General features: G+C 46.6%; 1 protein-coding gene across 1 annotated transcript in view; it reads right to left on the reverse strand.

Annotated features, from left to right (window-relative positions):
- Positions 1-24,209: 24,209 nt before the first annotated feature.
- LOC134568690 (putative ferric-chelate reductase 1) overlaps positions 24,210-25,786 on the reverse strand; it is a 29,685-nt gene continuing 28,108 nt past the window's right edge. Inside the window, exon 6 of the mRNA XM_063427342.1 lies at positions 24,210-24,630. Coding sequence (XP_063283412.1) covers positions 24,565-24,630 — 66 coding nt within the window. The 3' untranslated portion in view covers positions 24,210-24,564. The remainder of the gene's footprint in view (positions 24,631-25,786) is intronic.

A 25,786-nucleotide genomic window follows, 5' to 3' on the forward strand; every position in this document is an offset into this window, starting at 1 on the left:
GTTCAGAATCAATACTATACAGCAAAGACCACAACAGGGCAGGGAGGAACAGGAAAGGTGAGTATAAATACCCTAGGTTAAATTCTGATTGGATAACTTCCAATCAGAATTAACAATCACACGTGGGAGATATCTAAGCCTCCCACTGTGATTGTGGTACTGTTGCTTTAACGCCGGGTCACTCACGTGACCCCGGCGTTTGCATAAATCAACGACCTTCCAGCGTGCAGCGTTATACATGCTGCCGCTGGGAGGCGTGACGGATGCGATGCGACAGGTAGGAGGAGGGGAGACCGCGGGCGGCGATGGACTGAGGGTGGGTGCTGCGAGCTGCGAGCAGCCTCCCCTACTAGCCGCCCGCGGACCCCTGACATAACCCCCCCCTCGAGGACCGCCCAACCGGCGGGAAGCCGAAGGCTTCAAAGGAAACCGCGCATGAAAGGAGCGGACCAAAGAGGGCGCGTACTCGTCAGAGGCAGAAACCCAGGACCGCTCCTCAGGACCGTATCCCTTCCAGTCAATCAGATACTGCAAGCGACCCCGAGAAAAACGAGAATCAAGCAGGGCAGCCACGTCGTACACGTCACTAGTGGCTGCGCGGAGGGAAACTGGACACCTGAGAGGACCAGAGAATTGATTACAGAGCAGGGGCTTCAAAAGGGAGGTGTGAAAGGTGTTAGGAATACGCATGGAAGGAGGTAAGGCCAGGGAGTAGGACACAGGATTGACCCTACGCAATACCTTGAAGGGGCCAAGGAACCTGCGTGCGAATTTCATTGAGGGGACCCTGAGGCGGAGATTCTTAGAGGACAACCAAACCCTATCACCCGGAACATAAGAAGGAGCAGCACCTCTACGGCGATCAGCAAATCTCTTCTGAGCAACAGCCACTCGAGAAAGAGTAGCATGGACCTAATCCCACATCTTCCGTAAGGAGGTTAGGTGCTCGTCCAAAGCGGGTATTCCCTTGTCGGAGAATACACCGGGAAGGACAGAGGGTTGGAACCCATAAGCAACCAAAAAAGGACTTAAGCCAGTGGACGAATGAGTCACAGTGTTTCTGGCGAATTCAGCCCAGGGAAGGAGGTGAGACCAGTTGTCCTGGTGTGCATTTGTGAAGCAGCGTAAATACAACTCCACAGATTGATTCGCCCGTTCGGCAGCTCCATTGGATTGTGGATGATAGGAGGAGGTAAATGACAAGGAAATCCCCATCTCAGCACAAAAGCCCCTCCAAAACCGAGAGACAAACTGAGGACCCCTGTCGGATACGATATCCTGTGGTATACCATGCAAGCGGAAAACCTCATTGGAAAACACCCGAGCCAACTGAACCGCAGAAGGTAGTTTTTTGAGTGGAATAAAGTGTGCCATCTTAGAGAACCTATCAGTCACAGTCAAAATTACTGTCATTCCATCGGATGAAGGAAGATCAACAATAAAGTCCATGGATAGGTGGGTCCATGGTTTCTTGGGTACGGACAAAGGCATCAGGAGACCCTGGGGTTTAACAGTAGGGGACTTACACTGTGCACAAACACGACAAGCCTGCACATAATCCACTACGTCTTTCTTAAGTGAAGGCCACCAGAATTGTTGAAGGAGACCCTTGTATGTTTTGGTAACCCCTGGGTGACCAGCCGTTTTGGCGGTGTGAAATAAAACCAACAATTTCTTTCTATCTCTTTCTTTCACGTATAATCTATCAACAGGTGTCTCAGAGGGTGCTTGGGTTTGGTATGCCTTGATACCATCCAGGAAAAGGGACGAAATAACCAAACGGGTAGCGGCTATTATCTTAGACGTGGGTACAATGGGTTCAGGAGCGGGGGCAATAGACTCCAAAGGTTCGTATTGTCGGGAGATAGCATCAGCCTTGACATTACGGTACCCAGGCCTATATGTGATAATGAACTGAAAGCGTGAAAGAAATAAGGACCATCTGGCTTGACGAGAGGACAATCTTTTAGCATCAGCTATATAGGAGAGATTCTTATGATCAGTTATAACCAGGATTTCGTGTCTGGCTCCTTCTAATAAGTATCTCCACTCTTTAAAAGCCATCACAATAGCTTATAGTTCCCTGTTCCCGACGTCGTAATTTTTCTCCGAATCAGATAGTTTTTTAGAAAAGTAGCAACAGGGATGGAGGGGTTCGTTATAGGATAGTCTTTGTGATAATACAGCTCCCACACCTGATTCTGAAGCGTCTACTTCCATTACAAAGGGAAGGGAAGGATCGGGATGGTGTAACACAGGGGCAGTGGCAAATGCCTTTTTGAGAGTCTCAAAGGCTTTAATGGCTTCAGGAGTCCAAACCCTGGGGTGCAAACCCTTTTTAGTCAGTTTAGTGATAGGAGCAATGACTGATGAAAAGTTTTTAATAAACCTGCGGTAATAATTGGCAAAACCTATAAATCGCTGTATTGCTTTAAGGCCTTGAGGAAGAGGCCAAGACAACATGGCTTCAAATTTTGAAGGATCCATGCTGAACCCCTGTTCAGAAATGATGTACCCTAGGAATTGTACTGATTTTTGGTCGAATAAACATTTCTCCAATTTACAATAAAGACCATTTTGTAGCAATCTCTTAAGTACCTTCCTCACATGGGCATGATGAGACTCCAGATCAGGAGAAAACACAAGTATATCATCGAGATAGACCACGGCACAGACATGTAGTAAATCTCTAAGGACATCATTGATGAGGTCCTGAAAGACAGCAGGAGCATTACACAGTCCGAAAGGCATGACTAGATACTCGTAATGCCCACTGCGTGTATTGAACGCTGTCTTCCATTCATCGTTTTCTTTTATACGAACCAAGTTATAAGCCCCCCTGAGGTCTAGTTTGGTAAAAAATCTAGAACCTTTGACACGGTCAAACAACTCAGTAATGAGAGGGATAGGATAAGCATTTTTAACTGTTATATTATTCAGGCCTCTATAGTCTATACATGGCCTTAAATCGCCCTCTTTCTTGGCAACAAAAAAGAAACCAGCACCAGCCGGAGAGGAGGACCTTCTGATAAAACCTTTACGTAAGGATTCCTGTATGTACTCCTCCATGACCTGGTTTTCTTTCTCAAAAAGCGGGTAGACCTTGCCCCTAGGAGGCATCTTTCCAGGTAACAAGTTTATGGCACAATCATAATCCCGATGTGGGGGTAGTCTATCAGCTTCCCTTTTTTCAAAGACCAATGCGAGGTCTGCATAGACAGGGGGGACAGAAACAGAAAGGGGTTTAGCTGTAGGCACATTGAGTAAACAAACGGGACGTAAACGGACCATACAGTCTCGTTGACAGGATTCCCCCCAGGAGAGTATATCCAAACAACCCCAATCAAGTACCGGGTTATGCTTAACTAACCAGGGGAAGCCCAGTATGATGGAAGCTGTAGGGGAGTCAATTATTTGGAAGGTTATCCTTTCTTTGTGTAAGGCACTGTCAGGATCGGGACAGGGATCCAACACGCAGAGTACAAAGAGTAGCAGATACGTATACCGGACCTTAGAATGGCCGGACTAAACGTAATACTACGTATAGAATGGTCAGGGACAAGCCGAGGTCGAGGGAACGAGAAGACAGGTAAGCGAGAGACAAGCCGGGTCAAGGATAACAGAGAAGACAGGTAAGTAATAACAAAGCCGGGTCAGAACCAAAAGACAAGAGAATACAAGAGCACTGTGTGACTAGGCTGGCTAGAACCACGACAGGGCAATGAGCAAATGCTGAGAGCTCCCTTAAATACCCTGGTTCTAGAGACTAATCACGCCTCCGCCGAGACCTGATTCGTGTCCGGGATTTGACTGACAGGTCGGGCTAGAATAGCGTCATGACGTCGACTATTGAGCGTCACGTTACAAAAAGGCATAGTTCTCTCGCGGCCGGCGTTTACATGCGCGAGGGGACCGCGAGGAACGGGAGAATCATGCCGTCTGGATGGAAAAACGTCTAAGTCTCTACCCGTCTCAGGGGTAGAGACTACAGGTACCCTGACAGTACCCCCCCTCTCAGAAACGCCCACCGGGCGGAAGGAACCAGGACGAGATGGAAAGCGGAAATGAAAAGCCCTGCGAAGACGAGGAGCATGGACATCCTCCTGTGGTACCCAGGTCCTCTCTTCTGGACCATATCCCTTCCAGTCAACCAGGTATTGGATTTTCCCCCGGGAGATTCGAGAATCGATGATGGAGTTGATTTCGTACTCCTCCTGACCCTCAACCTGAACAGAGTGAGGAGAGGAGACCTTGGAGGAGAATCTGTTACAGATCAGGGGTTTTAGCAAGGAAACATGAAAGGAATTAGGAATACGTAAGGCAGAGGGGAGCGCTAGGCGATACGCAACAGGATTAATTCGATTCAGAATCCTATAGGGTCCAATGTAGCGAGGAGCGAATTTCATAGACGGTACTTTCAAACGAATGTTTCTGGTACTCAACCATACCCTATCACCAGGGACAAAACTAGGAGCCGGCCTTCTGCGTTTGTCAGCGTGTTTTTTATACAGTATAGAATTATGTAGGAGAATTTGTCGAGTCTGATCCCACAACTTCTTCAGATTGGCAACATGAGTATCAACCGACGGTACCCCCTGGGAAGAAGGAACCGAGGGAAGAATGGAAGGATGAAAACCATAATTCATGAAAAAGGGGCTAGAGCGAGTTGAATCGCAAACAAGATTATTGTGTGCGAACTCTGCCCAAGGAATCAGACCGACCCAATCGTCCTGGTGTTCAGAAACAAAACAACGCAGATATTGTTCAATCTTTTGATTGGTACGTTCAGCGGCTCCGTTAGACTGAGGGTGATAAGCAGAAGAAAAATTCAATTTAATGCCTAGTTGAGAACAGAATGATCTCCAGAAACGTGAAACAAACTGGGAACCTCTATCAGAAGTAATCTCGGAAGGTATCCCATGTAAGCGAAAGATCTCTTTAGCAAAAATCTCCGCTAATTCAGGTGAAGTCGGAAGTTTAGGTAAAGGCACGAAATGAGCCATCTTGGTAAACCTATCCACCACTGTGAGAATAACTGCTTTTTCGAAACAGGCAAATCCACAATAAAATCCATCGCCAAACAGGACCAAGGTTTTTCTGGAACTTCCAGGGGATGTAAGAGACCACAAGGAAGCGAATGAGGTAGTTTAGTCTTAGTACAGACCTCACAGGCTCCGATAAAATCCTTAATATCCCTCCGTAAAGAAGGCCACCAGAAATCCTTAGAGATCAAGGAATATGTTTTGCGAACGCCCGGATGACCAGCCACCTTACTCTCGTGAAGACACTGTAAGAGCTCCAGTTGGAGTTCAGGAGGAACGAAGTGTCTAGACGCAGGAGTCAGTCTAGGTGCCAGATGCTGCAAGCTCCTGATCTGATCAAGAAGCGGAGAATGGATTTTGAGACTTGTGTTAGCGATGATATTACACTTAGGTACTATAGAGGATAAAACCGGCTCAGATATGGCAGAAGGTTCATGTTGGCGAGACAAGGCATCAGCTTTAGAATTCTTAGAACCAGGCCTATATGTGAGTATGTAATTGAAGTGAGTGAGGAATATAGACCAACGGGCCTGTCTCGATGATAATCGTTTAGCCTCCCCAATATAGGATAAGTTTTTATGATCCGTCAAAATGGTAACAGGATGCAAAGTCCCCTCCAATAGATGTCTCCACTCCTTTAAAGCCATGATAACCGCTAGGAGTTCCCTGTCACCAATGTCATATCTGCTCTCAGTACCCGATAATTTTTTGGAAAAATACCCACATGGATGTAATGGTTTGTCCACACCCAACCTTTGGGACAGGATGGCACCTATACCCGTCTCAGAAGCGTCAACTTCGAGTAGGAAAGGCAGAGTAGTATCAGGGTGAACTAAAATTGGTGCGGAAGCAAACAGCTCCTTGAGAGTCTTAAAAGCCATAAGTGCTTCAGTAGACCAATTCTTAGTGTCAGCCCCTTGTCTGGTCATATTGGTGATAGGAGCAATAATAGAGGAGTAACCCTTAATGAAACGTCTGTAATAATTAGAGAAACCAATAAATCTCTGAATGGCCTTGAGACCATTAGGTAAAGGCCAATCTAAAATGGATTGGAGTTTCTCCGGATCCATTTCAAACCCCTCTCCAGAAATCACGTAACCAAGAAAGGTAGTCTGGGATTGGTCAAAGCTACATTTCTCTAATTTGCAGTACAAGCCATGTAGAAGAAGTTTGTGCAAAACCCTTCTGACCTGTCCGTGGTGAGTCTCAATATCCCTGGAATGTATAAGTATATCATCGAGGTATACAATAACACAGTCATGTTGAAACTCCCTAAGAACTTCATTAATTAGATCCTGAAATACCGCCGGCGCATTACAGAGACCAAAAGGCATTACAGTATACTCATAGTGCCCATAACGAGTATTGAACGCAGTCTTCCACTCGTGTCCCTGCTGAATTCTCACCAAGTTATAAGCACCTCTGAGGTCTAACTTAGTGAAAATCTTGGAACCCTTTAATCGGTCAAAAAGCTCGGTGATCAAGGGGATCGGATAGGCATTTCTAATGGTTATCTTGTTCAAACCTCGGTAGTCAATGCAAGGTCTTAAAGAACCATCCTTCTTTTTAACAAAAAAAAATCCAGCCCCAGCAGGGGAGGAGGATCTCCTAATGAACCCTTTGTCTAGGTTTTCACGAATATACTCCTCTAAGACTAAGTTCTCATTTGTAGCCAAAGGGTATACATGGCCCCTTGGAGGCATAGTACCAGGAAGTAAATTAATTTTGCAATCAAAAGGCCTGTGTGGTGGTAAGGTATCAGCCTTTCTTTTGTCAAATGCCGCCTTTAAATCTAGATACAAGGACGGTATCTGTACTTTAGTAGAGTCGGTAGAGTTATTAAGTGTGTTAACAATACAAAGGGGTGACACTCTCTTTAAACATCTCTCTTGACAACCCTGACCCCACGAGACTATTTCCCCTGATTTCCAATCTATAATGGGGTTATGTCTCTTCAGCCAGGAGTATCCCAGGACTATGGGAACAGAAGGGGATGAAATGAGTAGTAGAGATATCTCCTCCTTGTGTAGAATACCAGTAGTTAAGTTAAGAGGTGTGGTTTCCCGGAAAATCACAGGCTCAACTAAAGGTCTACCATCTATGGCCTCAACAGCCAAAGGTGTCTTCCTTAACTGGGATGGGATAGCGTGTTTGGTGAGAAAAACTTGGTCGATAAAGCTCTCAGCAGCTCCGGAGTCTATCAATGCCATAGTCTCTAACGTTCCCTTCTCCCAAGTTAAAGAGACGGGTAATAGAAGCCTGTGTTCTTTGTAGTTATGAGTAGAGGACAAAATAGAAACACCCAAGGCCTGTCCTCTAGAGAAACTTAGGTGCGAGCGTTTCCCGGGCGATTGGGACAATTCAAATGTAAGTGACCTCTGACTCCACAATACATACACAGTCCCTCCCTTCTCCTGTACTGTCTCTCCTCCTCTGAGAGGCGAGTAAGGCCTATCTGCATAGGTTCTGGAAACTGTGGAGTTTTGGTTTCAGGGCTTTGAAATGATGGAGCTAGTCTAAAGGAAGGTCTACCGGTTCTATCTCGAGTGTTCTGCCTCTCTCTTAGACGTTCGTCAATGCGAGATATAAAGGAAATTAAGTCCTCCAAATTCTCGGGAAGCTCTCTCGTCGCTACCTCGTCAAGTATTACATCGGATAATCCGTTTAAAAATACGTCTATATAAGCCTGTTCATTCCACTTAACCTCTGCCGCCAAAGACCTGAACTCTAGTGCATAATCCACAAGTGTTCGGTTCTCTTGTCTAAGGCGTAACAGTGATCTAGCTGCATTGACCTTTCTGCCAAGGGGGTCAAAAGTTCTTTTAAAAGCAGCTACAAAGGCATTATAGTTATAGACTAATGGATTATCATTCTCCCACAACGGATTAGCCCATCTCAGAGCCTTCTCAATGAGTAAGGTGATAATAAATCCCACCTTTGCCCTATCAGTAGGGTAGGAACGGGGTTGTAGCTCGAAATGGATACTGATCTGGTTCAAAAAGCCACGACACCTTTCGGGAGAACCAGCATAACGTACAGGTGGGGTAACTCGGGAAGAAGCACCTACAGTGGCTACCTCTAGCCCTGAACTCACAGGAGGAATAGAAGTATTACGCATCTCCTCAGGTGGATTATTAGGACGTGATAGTAACGCCTGTAGTGCTAGTGCCATCTGATCCATTCTATGCTCCATGGCGTCAAACCTAGGATCAGGAGAACCAAGCTGACAGTTTGTACCTGCAGGATCCATTGGCCCTGTCGTAATGTCAGGATCGGGACAGGGATCCAACACGCAGAGTACAAAGAGTAGCAGATACGTATACCGGACCTTAGAATGGCCGGACTAAACGTAATACTACGTATAGAATGGTCAGGGACAAGCCGAGGTCGAGGGAACGAGAAGACAGGTAAGCGAGAGACAAGCCGGGTCAAGGATAACAGAGAAGACAGGTAAGTAATAACAAAGCCGGGTCAGACAGGGCCGGCGCTACCATTAAGGCGGACTAGGCAGCCGCCTAGGGCGCCCCTTAGGAAGGGGCGCCGCCAGGAGCGCCGGCCCCCCTAATGCTGCAGCCGCCCGAGCGCTCTGCAGAGAGCCTCAGGCAGCTGCAGCTTCGCCCGGGCTGGTGCGTCCATGAGGGCGCACCGCCCGGGCGCAGCATGAAGAGAGGAGCTGACAGGAGGGAAGCGCTCAGCGCTCCCTCCTGTCACTCCCTCACTGTAGCGTGGCCAGCCCTGTATGATCCGCCGGTACAGGGAGCATTTGTCTCCTGTACCCGGACGGACTAACAGGAAGTGAACACTGAGTGTTCACTTCCTTTTAGTCCGGCCGGGTACAGGAAACAAATGCTCCCTGTACCCGCGGACAGTACAGAGCTCGGCCACGCTACAACATAGGTAGGGGAGGGTGGGGGGAATAAAGGGGGGGGGGGAAGAAATAAATGGAGAGGGAGGGAGGGAGGGGGGGGAATAAAGGGAGGGGAGATAAATAAATGGAGAGGGAGGGAGGGGGGAAATAAATGGAGAGGGAGGGAGGGGGGGGGGAAATAAATGGAGAGGGAGGGGGGAAATAAATGGAGAGGGAGGGGGGGGGAAATAAATGGAGAGGGAGGGAGGGGGGGAAATAAATGGAGAGGGAGGGGGGGAATAAATGGAGAGGGAGGGAGGGGGGGGAAATAAATGGAGAGAGAGTGGGGGGGAGGAGAAATAAATGGAGAGGGAGGGGGAGAAATAAATGGAGAGGGAGGGAGGGGGGGAAATAAATGGAGAGGGAGGGAGGGGGGGAAATAAATGGAGAGAGAGTGGGGGGGAGGAGAAATAAATGGAGAGGGAGGGAGGGGGGAAACAAATGGAGAGGGAGGGAGGGGGGAAACAAATGGAGAGGGAGGGGGGGGAATAAATGGAGAGGGAGGGAGGGGGGGGAAATAAATGGAGAGAGAGTGGGGGGAGAGAAATAAATGGAGAAGGAGGGAGGGGGGAAATAAATGGAGAGGGAGGGAGGGGGGGGGAAATAAATGGAGAGGGAGGGGGGGGAATAAATGGAGAGGGAGGGGGGGGAAATAAATGGAGAGAGAGTGGGGGGGAGGAGAAATAAATGGAGAGGGAGGGGGAGAAATAAATGGAGAGGGAGGGAGGGGGGGAAATAAATGGAGAGGGAGGGGGAGGAGAAATAAATGGAGAGAGTGGGGGGGAGGAGAAATAAATGGAGAGGGAGGGGGGGAGAAATAAATGGAGAGGGAGGGGGAGAAATAAATGGACAGGGAGGGGGGGGAATAAATGGACAGGGAGAATAAATGGACAGGGAGGGGGGGAATAAATGGACAGGGAGGGGGGGAATAAATGGACAGGGAGAATAAATGGACGGGGGGGGGAATAAATGGACAGGGGGGAATAAATGGACAGGGAGGGGGGGGAATAAATGGACAGGGAGGGGGGGGATAAGTGGACAGGGAGGGGGGGATAAGTGGACAGGGAGGGAGGGGAAGGGTGGACAGGGAGGGGGGGATACATGGACAGGGAGGGTGGGGGAATAAATGGACAGGCAGGGTGGGGGAATAAATTGAAAGGGAGGGGAAATAAATTGACAAGGTGGGGGGAAGTAATTGACAGGGAGTGGAATTGACGGGGTTAGGAGGGGGAATGAGAGTGGGGAGGGGAGAAGAGAGTGACAAGGGAGGGGGGAGAAGAGAGGGACACGCAGGGGAGAAGAGAGTGACAAGGGAGGGGGGAGAAGAGAGGGACAAGAGGGTGGAGAAGAGAGGGACAAGAGGGTGGAGAAGAGAGGGACAAGGGGGGAGAAGAGAGGGACAAGGGGGGGAGAGAAGAGAGGGACAAGGGGGGGGAGAGAAGAGAGGGACAAGGGGGGTAGAGAAGAGAGGGACAAGGGGGGGAGAGAAGAGAGGGACAAGGGGGGAGAGAGAAGAGAGTGACGAGGGAGGGAGAGGGGGAGAAGAGAGTGACAAGGGAGGAGGGAGAGATCGACGTCCATCACACACACACAATGCACCCCTTGCACACAGAAAAACACACAATGCATTACACACACAGACACACACACACAAGCAATTCAACCCTTACATACAATGCATCCCTTACACACACAGAAACACACAATGCATTCCTTACACACACTCAATGCACCCCTTACAGACGCACACACTGCATCCCGTACATACACAGAAACACACATTGCAGCCCTTACACATACAAACACAGATTCACACAATGCATTCCTTACACACATATCAGGACATCCCCTACTCCTGTGAACAAACTATTTGGTGGAACATGAAGGTGGACCCTGGGGCCCAGACCATGAGCTGTGTAAAGGGCCTTTAAAAAAATGGAGCTGCTTTCCGTTCTCCCAGAACACAAACAGCCTCCAGAGAGCCTGTTATACACTAGACGAGTGGAGCCAAACTGCAGCTAGAGCCCATCACCATCCTCATCTGATTGTAAGTAGGCAATCTAGTATATTATTCGTGGCACTAATCTCTAATTTACCTCACATTAAAGGGACACTTTAGTCCCCAGAACCACTGCAGCTTAATGTAGTGGTTCTGGTGTCTATAGCCTGTCCCTGCAGGCCTTTTAATGTAAACACGGCGGCACTGCAGCACTTGCGTTAGTTAACATGGGGCATTGTGATGTCATATGGGGGGGGGGGGGGGTGGCAAACTTTACTTTTGCCTAGGGCGGCAAAAATCCTTGCACCGGCCCTGGGGTCAGAACCAAAAGACAAGAGAATACAAGAGCACTGTGTGACTAGGCTGGCTAGAACCACGACAGGGCAATGAGCAAATGCTGAGAGCTCCCTTAAATACCCTGGTTCTAGAGACTAATCACGCCTCCGCCGAGACCTGATTCGTGTCCGGGATTTGACTGACAGGTCGGGCCAGAATAGCGTCATGACGTCGACTATTGAGCGTCATGTTACAAAAAGGCATAGTTCTCTCGCGGCCGGCGTTTACATGCGCGAGGGGACCGCGAGGAACGGGAGAATCATGCCGTCTGGATGGAAAAACGTCTAAGTCTCTACCCGTCTCAGGGGTAGAGACTACAGGTACCCTGACAGGCACCCACGGCCATTACCATTTCTTGGGTCTCATGGGTCACCAGGGGTTTCTCAAGTGGTCTACCATCTATGGCCTCAACGGCCAAGGGTGTGGCCTTTTGGATCAGATTCAAGGCTGCGGTTTTAGCAAAGTTCTCATCGATAAAGTTATCTGCAGCACCTGAATCGATCAAGGCTTTAGTTGTGATCGTGGTTTGATTGACCAAAAGAGTAACCGTAATGAATGGTCTGGAGATGGACACATGAGGGGAAAAAACCATAACACCCGAGGCCGACCCCTCTCTAGGCCTTAGGTGCTGTAGTTTCCCTGCAAACTAGGACAGTTACTTCGGAGGTTACTTCTGCGGTATGTCCTTTCAGCTTCAGATAAGCCTACAGCACCTAATTGCATGGGTTCGGGAGGTGGTTGAGTAGGGGGAGGTAACGCTAGTAGTGCAGTACTGGGTAAAGCAGGTAACCCCTGTGTATTCATTCTTCTTTGACTACGCCTCTCTCTTATACGGTTGTCAATTAGAATGATATAATCTATTAGATCATCCAGGAGAATAGGCAATTCCCTGGATGCTATTTCGTCTAATATGTAAGCGGCCAAACCCTCCTGAAAAGCTGTTACGAGAGAGTCGTTATTCCAAACCACTTCAGCTGCCAGAGTGCGGAATTCAATGGTATAATCCGCTACTGATCTACTGCCCTGTCGGATCCTGAGCAGAGCTTTGCCAGCAGAAGCAACCCGGCCGGGCTGATCAAACGTACGTTTGAAAGCGGTTAGAAAGTCTGCAAAGGACATTGGGGACGTGTTCTCCCACATGGGGTTGGCCCATGCTAGAGCTTTTCCTGACAAATGGTTGATCAGAAAAGCAATTTTGGCTCTGTCAGTGGGGTATGAGCCTGTTGGCAGTACGAGCCAGTATGGTTTGTAAAGCCTGGGCAAACTGATCCATATGATGGTCTAAACCATCCATTCTAGCCTCCTGATTAACTAGGAGCTGTGGAATGTCAGCAGGTTCCATAATGGCCCTGTTGTAATGTCACGATTCCGGGAACCCAACACGCTAACAGACACACACACACACAGAAAAGGTGCCGTACCGGACCTTAGAGTGGCCGGGCTAAGCACACACAGAATAGTCAGGAGACAAGCCGAGTCAGGGGAACCAGAAAACAGGATAACGATAAACAAGCCGAGGTCAAAGGGTAGGAGAAAGTCACAAAGTCAGATTAACAAGCCAGAGAGTACGTAACCAGAAATCACAAGTTCAGAATCAATACTATACAGCAAAGACCACAACAGGGCAGGGAGGAACAGGAAAGGTGAGTATCAATACCCTAGGTTAAATTCTGATTGGATAACTTCCAATCAGAATTAACAATCACACGTGGGAGATATCTAAGCCTCCCACTGTGATTGTGGTACTGTTGCTTTAAGGCCGGGTCACTCACGTGACCCCGGCGTTTGCATAAATCAACGACCTTCCAGCGTGCAGCGTTATACATGCTGCCGCTGGGAGGCGTGACGGATGCGAGCGGCGGAGAGGAGACGCCGCTCGCCGACAGGTAGGAGGAGGGGAGACCGCGGGCGGCGATGGACTGAGGGTGAGTGCTGCGAGCTGCGAGCAGCCTCCCCTAATAGCCGCCCGCGGACCCCTGACAGCCTCTCCGGTATGGGGGTGATCCTAAGGGATGCAGGGGGTTCTTGAACCAGATAAGCATCTATTTTGAACTCCATCCTAGAGCGTACCCTACCGATAGGGCTAAGATTGGGTATGTTATCACCCTGTTAGTAGATAGGGCCTTAACCTGGGCTAATCCCTTGTGGGAAAATGACAACCCAATTGTCTTTAATTATATAAACTTTGTTGCAGCTTTCAGGAGAACTTTTGATCCCCCAGGCAGAAAGACTAACGCTGCCAAATCCTTGTTACGTTTAAGACAAGGTACCTGTAACGGACCGTTTCACTTACAGGAGGATAAAACCCAGTTTAGGCGATAATCCCCTTTCCAGATGCACAGGCAGCTACTGCAAACACCACTCTCCCGACTGGAGACAGTTATGGTTATTCCATTTTGATAAAACCCTTGAGGTGAAACGCGTTAATGGATTTTATTGTATACTTTTAATAATAAATTACGTTTGGCTTTATCTCTGTGCCATTCATATTTTTATTATATATATATTTTTTATTATATATATTTTTATCACTCCAATTTTATATTATCCTTTCCTGGCATTTTATATATCCTAAGGTGGGGATTATACCACCCACGCCATATCTCAAGTGCAGTGTCATCTGCACTGTATACTGTGAGTATATTTATTTTGTTTTGTATATACCACATCTTATCTTCAGAGAGCACTATCTGTTATATATTTTTCTTCCTTCTCCTGAGAATTGGACAGCACCAGTGGATCAGAATTTCCTGATATCCTACTAGCAGGGATTATACTGCAGAACGCCCATTCCACCTGAACTGGTTATAGCTCATACAAATGTGAGTTTATTACATCTTTATTCTTCATTTTCCACGTACCCCACAATCTGCACCATTGGTCCTTTTCCCTTTTATATTTTACATATCACGGGAGGATCCAAAGCATCATAAGAAGAGAGAACACCAGCGCAACATAGACATTTATCCTCCTTTTTATATTGACTTTTATATATATTTATATATATCCTTTTTATATTTTTATTGGGACTTATTTTATTGTATCTCTTGGCGCAGCCTTTTCTCCCCTTTTTTCCTGTACATCCTTATCCCAGAGGGTTAGAGGGTGACCCTCTGTAAGGTTGCTGCCTCCTTTGTATATTATTAGCGCTAACCTACTCTACACTTTTCCATGGTATGGCTATCTGGGGTATCACATTCCCATAAAGTCTGGTCCATAGTCCAAAGGCAAGAGGCGGGCAATCAGCCCCCTCCAAGGACACGTGGCGAGGTCGGTTTCGCCACACTTCTCCCCTTTACCCCCCAGACTAACAGGGTACTTGACCTCCTGCCGGTCAGTGCCCTTGTTAGTCCAGCAGCCCACCCACAATACAGAAACAGCAGTACAGCCCACCCACAATAAACCATTACTACACCTGGGTAAGGGAGAATCTTGTCCATGTCCAGGTGCCTTACCACGGCTGTGTGGGGGACTGGTAGGCTGCCTTGGTGGGTTGCTGAGGGTGCAGAGACCAGCGGTACTCTGTCCTGGTGCCAGCACTACCCCGGGAGTAGCCTGGTTGGAGCCTGGTTGCTGGAGATTGACTGTCTCCACTTTGGATATATCGCTCTGTGGCTGGGGGACAGGACCGACCGTCCCTACCCCTGGTGCTGTAAGTGCAGAGACTACGGTCCCATCTGCACGGATGTGGGGCTTAACATCTCCCCTTGGTGGGTTAGGCTGCCGCTGGAGAGAGGGTGTAACAAGCTCCTCTCTCTGGACGGTAAACTGCCGCTGGGGAGAGAGGCTAGCAGGCTCCTCTCCCTGCCATTCTCTCTGCTGGTGGAAAGGGAGACCAGCTGTCTCCCCTTTCCTTCTCTTGTCCTGCTGCTGGGGTGCGAGACTGACTGTCTCTGCTCCCTGCAGGACACACTGCCGCTGGGGAGGATGGACGACACCATCAGCTCCCTGGGGTACACACGGCCGCTGGGGAGGAAGGACGGCACCTTCTGCTCCCTGGGACACCCACTGCCGCTGGGGAGGGAGGACGCTGCTCTCCTCTCCCTTCACTTCACACTGCCTTCCTGGCATATCACTTTGCTGCTGGGGGGCAGGAACAACAACCTCTGCCCCCTGTAACTCAGCCTGCCGCTGGGGAGGGAGGACGACACCATCCGCTCCCTGGGTTACACACTGCCGCTGGGGAGGATGGATGACACCATCAGCTCCCTGGGGTACACACTGCCGCTGGGGAGGAAGGACTGCACCTTCTGCTCCCTGGGGCACACACTGCCGCTGGGGAGGATGGACGACACCATCGGCTCCCTGGGGTACACACTGCCGCTGGGGAGGAAGGACGGCACCTTCTGCTCCCTGGGACACACACTGCCGCTGGGGAGGATGGACGACACCATCAGCTCCCTGGGGTACACACTGCCGCTGGGGAGGAAGGACTGCACCTTCTGCTCCCTGGGGCACACACTGTTGCTGGGGAGGAAGGACAGCACCTTCATCTCCCTGGGACTTACTCTGCCGCTGGGGATCTGGGCCTGCTGCCCACCATCCCGTTGGGCCCGGTGGAGAGACCTCGGTCCCATCTCCACCTGCCTGTTGTGGTTCCTCACAAGACCAATCTTGTTGGTTCCTCTGCGTCATTCGCAGCATGAGGTACGCCTGTACATCGTTGTAGACCCGGAATGCCATCTGCTCCACTCGGGCTGGTGAGAATAGAGCCATCCTGCTCCTATATTCCCTGGCAAACTCGGATTCCTCCTCCTCCCTCGGAGGTGCTGCAGCAGCTGCGACTCTGTCTCCTTCCATTTTCCTGATTTCCTTTGTAGATAGGGTCGCTGTACGGATACTAGCGTTGCCCTCAATTTGTAATCCAGAAATGGTGTTGTCTGTAGCTGTCCCTCTGGTTGTAGGAACGATCCCGCCGCTTGCCACCAATTGTAACGGACCGTTTCACTTACAGGAGGATAAAACCCAGTTTAGGTGATAATCCCCTTTCCAGATGCACAGGCAGCTACTGCAAACACCACTCTCCCGACTGGAGACACACGAACACTCCGAACTGGAACAGCTGAACAAGAAAAGCATACAATCCGCTTACACTCCTGGCAGTCAGCTTACAATCCAATTCCCCCCAAGAACGAGACGACACTTCATTTTGAGGGTTAAACAGGAACTGAGGACTGGCTCATCCAGCCTGGCTTTTATTTCCAACTCACACATACAGGCCACACCCAGGGGGAGGCATAAAAGAACCAATGACATAGATGTTACCTCCCACACATCCCCTCCCCTTAGTGTGACACATAATCCCATTATGCATACAGTTTAAAATATACTTTTACACAACTTTCCTAACTCTAAAACCATACATCACATTCACATAAAAATACATATCCACAATCAATCCATTCAGGGGAACAACATATTAAAAAATGGCATGGATCAGACCAGGGGTTCAAAAGTTAGTAAAGTATCTTTTAAAACCCCTAGCTTCCCAGCTCAGACTGTTTTTTACAGAGCCTTCTCTGTGCTGGAGAAGTAATCTAATTATCTCCAGCACATAGACAGACTCCATTAACCACATGGTTACAGAAAGACATAAAACACTTTAAAATACAGAAAGTTACTTTTTAACCATAACACACAGACATTTCACATATCCCCAGATAGCTGGGATCTGCGCGCACAAAACTACCGAATAGCGCGCAGATCCTACTCACACAGTACAATTGCCATGGAGCTAAAGTCTTTCCCATAGTCTTTCATTATATGAATAGGCTCCATGGTATGGCTATCTGGGGTATCACATTCCCATAAAGTCTGGTCCATAGTCCAAAGGCAAGAGGCGGGCAATCAGCCCCCTCCAAGGACACGTGGCGAGGTCGGTTTCGCCACAGTACCCTTTCTCTAGTAGACTATGCTTTGGAGTTCCGTACTTTAGCTGCAGAAGTCAGATGGAACGAACAAGCTTTCGTGGATGTGTTCCTGAATGGAGTGTCTGACAGAATCTTAGATGAAGTGGCCACAAGAGATTTACCAGACACTCTAGAGGAATTGATAACATATTTGGCTCATATTGACGAACGCCTTAGGTATAGGCAGAATACCAGAGAGAGACCTAGGAGGGTGCCGGAACGTCTTGCTCTGACTTATCCCTCGTCAGAAACCCCAACAGTTACCCCTCCAGAACCCATGCAATTAGGGGCTACAAGATTGTCTGAGACAGAGAGACAATACCGTAGGAGGGAAGGTTTATGTTTATATTGTGGCAGGAAGGGACATACACGAGTGAATTGTCCTAGCCGGCCGGAAAACTCTCGCACCTAAGTCCGCAGGGGGGACAGGCCTTGGGTGTTATGTGTATGTCCTCCTTCAATGATAAAAAAGATCTCCGGCTTCTTCTACCTATTACTCTAGAATGGGAGGGAAAGAAAGTATCCACCCTTGCTTTAATTGATTCTGGGGCTGCCGAGAATTTTGTGGATCACTTGTTCGGGCAGAAAAATAATCTCCCATTCCAAAGAAAATCTGCACCCTTGGCCGTTGAGGCCATAGATGGTAGACCACTGTCGATACCTCTTATTACCCAGGAAACCATTCCCCTAGTATTATCTACAGGTCTCCTTCATAGGGAGGTTATCACCCTGCAACAGATAACATCCCCTATTTTTCCTGTAATACTTGGGTTTCCTTGGTTAGCCCAGCATAATCCTTCGATTGACTGGGAGAAGAGGGAGATTCTTAAATGGGGAGAATCTTGTCACAGTAAATGCATTACTCCGATCAAACCAGTGGGTTTGATCAATATACCTACTATGGAACCATTGACCACCCAAATACCCAACCAATATATTGATCTTAAAGATGTCTTTGAACCTAAAGAGGCAGAAAGATTACCTCCTCATCGTCCCTATGATTGTTCCATTGAATTGTTGCCCGGCACTATGCCTCCACGAGGTACAGTTTATCCCCTGTCGATAGCCGAGAATAAAGTATTGGAGGAATACATTGCTGAGAACTTAAAGAAGGGGTTTATCACTAAATCTTCATCGCCTGCGGGCGCTGGGTTTTTTTGTATCTAAGAAAGAGGGGGATTTAAGACCCTGTATTGATTACAGAGGGTTAAATAAGACTACTATACGTAATGCTTATCCTATCCCCTTAGTGACTGAACTATTTGACAGGTTGAAAGGAGCTACTGTCTTTTCTAAACTGGATTTGCGGGGAGCATATAATTTAATCAGAATAAAAGAGGGGCATGAATGGAAGACTGCTTTTAATACTCGTTATGGTCATTATGAGTATCGAGTTATGCCCTTCGGGTTATGCAACGCCCCAGCAGTCTTCCAGGACTTCATTAACGATGTGTTACGAGACTTTTCACAAATGTTTGTAATAGTATACTTAGATGATATCCTGATTTACTCTAAAAACATGAACGAACACTATGAACATGTCAGATTGGTTCTTTCAAAGTTATTAGAGAATGGTCTCTATTGTAAATTGGAGAAATGTTTGTTCCACAAGGAAGAAGTGCATTTCCTGGGATACATCATTTCTAGTACGGGTTTCCAAATGGAGCCGAAAAAGTTAGAGGCCATTCAGCAATGGCCCTTACCAGTTGGACTTAAAGCAATCCAACGCTTCTTGGGGTTTGCCAATTACTATAAGAAATTCATTAAAGGATTTTCTTCTATAACAGCCCCTATTACTGCTATGACTAAGAAGGGAAGGAATCACAGGGAATGGTGCCCAGAAGCTAAGAGAGCTTTTGATTCATTAAAAGAAGCCTTTTCTTCAGCGCCAGTATTACGGCATCCTGATCCTTCCCGTCCTTTTATACTGGAGGTAGATGCATCTGAGTCAGGGATAGGAGCGATACTATCTCAAAGACCTTCGGATGATCAACCATTGCACCCATGTGGATTTTTCTCTAAGAAATTAACAGAAACTGAGAAAAGATACGATATAGGGGAGAGAGAGTTGTTGGCAATTATTTCTGCTCTTAAAGAATGGCGATACTTGCTTGAAGGGTCACCCATCCCTGTTACCATTTTTACAGACCATAAAAACCTCTCTTACTTCAGTGAAGCCAAGAAAATGTCTGACAGACAAGTACGTTGGTCTCTATATCTCAATCGTTTCAATTATATTGTTACATATAGGCCGGGGTCAAAAAATATTAAGGCTGATGCCCTATCCCGCCAATATGAACCTTTTACATCCTCCAACGAAGTTATGTCCTCTTTAATCCCTAAGAATCGTATTGTCGCCACTGTCTATGCTAGAGTCTCATCGGGATTAATAGAATAACTATCTACGTTCCAAGATCGCACTACCTTGACTGTTCCACAAGGAAAACTATATGTGCCATTGGCCTACCGGGACAGAGTACTATCCCTCATGCATGATTCCAAAATGGCAGGGCATCAAGGGATACATAAAACCACATCATTGCTGGTGGAACGGTTCTGGTGGCCTTCCTACAAGAAGGATGTTTGTGAGTTTGTCCTTGCTTGTGGTATTTGTTCCGTTACTAAATCCCCTAAGGGTCGTCCTTTAGGTCTCCTCATGCCCTTGCCTATTCCGGAGACTCCGTGGTCGAGTATTGCCATGGATTTTGTAGTAGACCTACCTCCTTCTAAAAACCACACTGTCATATTAACGATAATTGACAGATTCTCCAAGATGTCTCATTTGGTCCCTCTTTATAAATTACCTACCTCTTCTGAACTGGCTTCTATATTTATAAGGGAGGTTGTCCGCTTACATGGGGTACCCCATGATATTGTCTCTGATAGGGGCCCTCAATTTATTTCTCGTTTCTGGAAAGCGTTTTGTGGACAGTTGGGTATCAACCTTAACTTTCCTCTTCTTATCATCCCCAATCTAATGGTGTTACGGAAAGGATGAACCAATGCCTGGAACAATACATCCGCTGTTTCACTTCGGTTCATCAAGATGACTGGGCGGAGTTGTTACCATGGGCAGAATTTGCTCACAACCATCATGTCCATGAATCCACTTTACACAGCCCCTTTTTTTATCAATTATGGGTTTAACCCTACTACTCTACCAAGTTCCGTCCCTTCTACGGGAGTGCCGAGTGTGGATGACACTGTCCGGAATATGAGGGAGACTTGGCTAGGGGTTAAACAAATCTTGACTCAAAGGGCTAGTGTGTACAAAGCTAATGCGGACAGGCATCGGAGACCTGCCCCCACGTTCATGGTCGGGGATAAAGGGTGGTTAAGTACCCGAAACATTAAACTTAAGGTCCCGTCTATGAAATTTGCTCCCAGATTCATTGGCCCGTTTCAGGTTCTCAAACGTGTCAACCCTGTTTGTTACAGTCTTCGTTTACCCTCTAATATGAAAATACCGAATTCGTTTCATGTCTCACTTCTCAAGCCATTAATTTGTAATCGGTTTACTCGTAGTACCTCTCCTCCTCTTCCTGAAGTTGTGGAGGGACAAAACGAATATGAAGTGAGGTCTATTTTGGGTTCTCGTTTTTCTAGGGGTAAACTTCAATACCTTTTAGACTGGAAGGGTTATGGTCCTGAGGATCGTTCGTGGGTGGACGCTTCTGATGTTCACGCCCCTCGCCTGGTTCGTTTGTTTGAAAGTAGGCGTTCTAACCGCCCTGAGGGCGGTCCTTGTGGGGGGGGTACTGTCACGATACCTTGCCTGACCTCCTCGGACCCACGCAGCACAGCATCCTCCTTCACTGAGCGGCAAGGCACTTCTGACGCCGGCCGCTCACTCAGCTCGGAATTTCTAGGTTCGGCGCATGCGCACCACTGCCGTCGGCTTGAAGCCGACAAGGTCCTGACGCGGCCACGCCCCCGGACCTTTTGGGGGCATGGTTTTAAGGCTACACACACCACACTATAAAAGGGCTGCCCTGACAGCAGTAAGACGCCCTAGTGTGGTTCTTGCTGGTTCCCCTAGTGCTACTTTCTGTGATATTTGTATTCTACCCTGGTATTTGACTTTTGGCTTCTCTATTCGACTACTCTACTTTCTGGTTCCCTGTACTTTGGCTTGCTTATCGTTATCCCGTCTTCTGTTATCCCTTGACCTCTGGCTATCCCATTTGACTACTCTAACGTGAGTCCGGCCATTCTAAGGTCCAGTATACGTTCTATAGTTAGGTTACACTCTGCGAGAAGGGGTCACTGTCGTGACAAAAGGACCTTCAGTGCAGCAGGAGGTATTGTCACTGAGAAGAGAAGTCGCCTAGGTCAAAAAAGTCTAGATTACCTCACCTTTATTAAGATGAATGAGGGATGGATCCCGAAGGGACTGACACTGGGCGATACATTCGACTAAAAAAGGCCTGATGAGATAAGCTGCCTTGGGCTAAAATGGTCCACACGCTGCTGTATTTTAGCTCTGAATGCCGGTTGACTTGCGTGACTTATCCGCCACCAACTAGGGTTCAAGCCGCAATGTTTTAGGGCACTTTCTGCCTGTGAAACAAACATCATTTTTCATGGCCGCTGCTACAGCAGCGGCTGCAACAATACCTAATTTTACAGGCATGTGTACATGCCTAATTTTTCGGCCCTCTGGTGCTGCACTGTGGCTTCAAAAACCAAACCAAAAAAAAGGCACATAACAGGGATTAAACTGATAGGAATAGTACTACTTAACACACCACTCCTATCTGGTGGCACATTAGATTGCACGCGCAGTGCCCCAAATTTAAAGTAGGAGGACCGACCAAGCATCTTTTTCCATCTCCCGGTTCCTAAAATCGATGCCATATACACGTCCCCTGATAGGGCGCCAGCTTGTTATTCTCTTGGGCGCCAGCTCGTTATTCTCTTTTTCACTTCACTAAGGACACTTTACTGCACTATGGGCACTTAGACCCACTCTTTGTCTTGCACACTGTTATTCCTAGCCAGCATCTGTGATGGGAAATCAGGCAGTCATCTAAACGTTTAGATTGAGCTTTAGCTTAGAACACCCTTGAAGGTGTTTAAGGAGATTAGGGCTAGTTTAGAGGATTCTTTTTAGACCTCTCTGAGTCTTTATAGCCCTTCTACCTATCCAGCATTTCTGAAAACTAGCTAAGAGAAAGGGTGGCTGTGCGTCTGTGATACATTTAACTTTCTATCACCTTATTGACACTTTATCACTCCGGTCTCCATACTCTCTGCCTATACCCATCTATTTAGAGGGAATTTCCTTGCCCCTGCCAATATTATATAATAGGTAATAGTATTACCATTATTACACAATTAGGTATCTGAGGACAGGTGTCAATCCATATCTGCCAAGTGACCCTATGTAGGGGGAACAGTCCCTATTCTGCTCTGTGTCAGTGTGTATCAGGGGCTCTGAGGACAGGTGTCAATCCATATCTGCCAAGTGACCCTATGTAGGGGGAACAGTCTCTATTCTGCTCTGTGTCATTGTGTATCATGATCTCTGAGGACAGGTGTCAATCCATATCTGCCAAGTGACCCTATGTAGGGGGAACAGTCCCTATTTTGCTCTGTGTCAGTGTGTATCAGGGGCTCTGAGGACAGGTGTCAATCCATATCTGCCAAGTGACCCTATGTAGGGGGAACAGTCTCTATTCTGCTCTGTGTCAGTGTGCATCATGGTCTCTGAGGACAGGTGTCTATCCATATCTGCCAAGTGACCCTATGTAGGGGGAACAGTCTCTATTCTGCTCTGTGTCAGTGTGTATCATGGTCTCTGAGGACAGGTGTCAATCCATATCTGCCAAGTGACCCTATGTAGGGGGAACAGTCTCTATTCTGCTCTGTGTCAGTATGTATCATGATCTCTGAGGACAGGTGTCAATCCATATCTGCCAAGTGATCCTTTGTAGGAGGAACAGTTTCTATTCTGCTCTGTGTCAGTGTGCATCATGGTCTCTGAGGACAGGTGTCAATCCATATCTGCCAAGTCCCTATTCTGCTCTGTGTCAGTGTGTATCAGGGATCCTTAGGATAGGTGTCAATCCATATCTGCCAAGTGACCCTATGTAGGGGGAACAGTCCCTATTCTGCTCTGTGTCAGTGTGTATCAGGGTCTCTGAGGACAGGTGTCAATCCATATGTCAAGGTGTCAATATGTCATGTCAGGTGTCAATCCATATCCATTGTGATTTAGGAATGTTAGGTGATTTATGCCCTTTATGGATTAAAACCAGACTCTGCATCAACTGTGTAATTTTCCATGGGAGTTTTGCCATGGATCCCCCTCCGGCATGCCACAGTCCAGGTGTTAGTCCCCTTGAAACAACTTTTCCATCACTTTTGTGGCCAGAAAGAGTCCCTGTGGGTTTTAAAATTCACCTGCCCATTTCGTGTTCGCGACATCACTATTGATATGTTATTTACATTGTACAGTTATAAATTATATCCCATGTGTATCCTATTATAGATTAATGAGAGTGGCGTTTTTTTTATAAGAATACCACGTTTTGTTTCAGTTGAAAGCAGCAAGGTAAATCATTGGTATGATTTAAAGAGGTTTAATTTGACGGGCAACTCTATATAAAGAGGTTTAATTTGACAAGGCAAGTTAGCTTACACTTTAATGTCCATTGGAGTGATGCTAAAAAGCTGTTATATAAATGTGCATAGGGATTTGGGACAATGAGCAAATCACCTTTCTTCTTGATTCTTTTTTTCATAAAAGAGTCACTATTTCTTTGGTTGTTTAGACATTCATTTTGCTTACCAATTTGCCCTTCTTTGCATCCTTAACATTCTAATTTAACATATCTAATTTCCTATGAACAGGTCACGTGTGGTTAAGAGCAGTACTGTTTTTCTTAAATAAAGGAAAGGTTTTATTATATAATATTCATCATAGACAAAAATCATACTTATATGTATATATTGTATTTAGAAAAACAGCATGACCTAATTAGTCGTTTTTGCATCTACATTTTTTTTTTTTTTTAAATCATAAAAATCAATTTTTTAGAAAAATCACTGTAATTTAATTTGGTCCTTGCGAAGGCCATTACTTTCAATAACTCACTATAGGTGTGCTTTATGTATGACGTTATCCACAGCTTTGTAGTGTTTCCCTTATGATATATTCCACCCTTTAAATGTTGGAATGCTCAGTGGTAAAGTGACACATTACATAGGACATCGCTAAAAAGTCAAGGGGAAAATATTTTTGATAGCAAGATAAATTCCTGATTATCTTTCTCAATTTTCTCAATGAACACACATGCATGTTATACACAAATGTACAGAAGAATATCCTGGGATTTGTCATTTATTCTCTGTAGTAGTCTCAGGCCATCACAGCATGCACAGGAAACCGAACAGAGCAGAGAGACACAGGAGCGTCTGGCTAAAGGCAGGAACCTGCAATACAGACAGCCAAATGTAGTAATAATACAATGGTTGTATTGATCATAGAACAAGAATGGGTACAGATTAAAATGTAACTGAAAAAAATATGTACAGCGCAAATCATGAACTACCTACAGCCTTTGTGGGTCGATTTGTACAGGTTACATTGCAGGTAGATACCCAGGTACCATTAATGCCATATCAAAGTTCATATCATACACAATGCATTACCAACGTGAGCATCGTGCATTGTGATGTGAATTCACATGTTGGCACAATTTTATCTATATGAAGTCTTAACATAATATTAAGGAAGAGGGGCAAAGGGAGAGTCCTATTGGATGAATAAGACTGCACAGGTCAATTCCTGATGGATCAAGTCATTGAGATGTGGATTAAAATGAATTTAATTTAGACTAGCCTACTGAAAGTCAGTTTTGCAGAAGTCTGCTGTTTATTGAATTTAAAATGAACTTGGTGCTTGCTTGTAGCTCATCCTCAGAGTGTTTTGAACAAGGCTGTTTGTTGATAATGATGAAGACTAAGCACAGCCGTATACAACAAAAATGAAACTTTTGTCTCCCAGCCTTACCTATCTCATACTTTGCTTTTTCTTTCTGGTTGGTTGGGTTTAACACTCACACCCTCTCCAGGCGTGAATGATTCCATCCCACTCCTGAACAGTCACCAACAAAACAATGATGTAATGTCAAGAATATAAAGATATCATGGGTTTTGTTGGAATTACCGCATTGTTTATCAGATGCCGTGTCAATCTGTGCTTAAGTGAATTTTAATGATAGTTTGTGGATTTTTTTTTTTTTATCTAACCCTTGTTGTATTGCCTGTAACATGTAAGTCCCTGCATTTGTTAAAGACTCTTTCACTAAGCATAATAACATTTATTATTCCCAAATTAATATATTGTGTATATCCAATAAGATACAAATGGCTGAATTCTTTTAGCAGAGCAAATCCTCAACTGAAGTCTATTGGGAAAAGCTATTTCGCAAGCAGAGCAAACTAGATATTTTTATAGATATTCTAAAAAAAAAATATGTATGATAACAATATATCACATTAAACGTTTAGGATTTTTTGGTCAAATATAATAAGGTATATAGTAGGTAATATAGGTGTAAGTGGAAGCATATTGATACATGGGTGT

Source organism: Pelobates fuscus, chromosome 7, assembly GCF_036172605.1.
Source record: "Pelobates fuscus isolate aPelFus1 chromosome 7, aPelFus1.pri, whole genome shotgun sequence".
NCBI classification, from domain to species: Eukaryota; Metazoa; Chordata; class Amphibia; order Anura; family Pelobatidae; genus Pelobates; species Pelobates fuscus.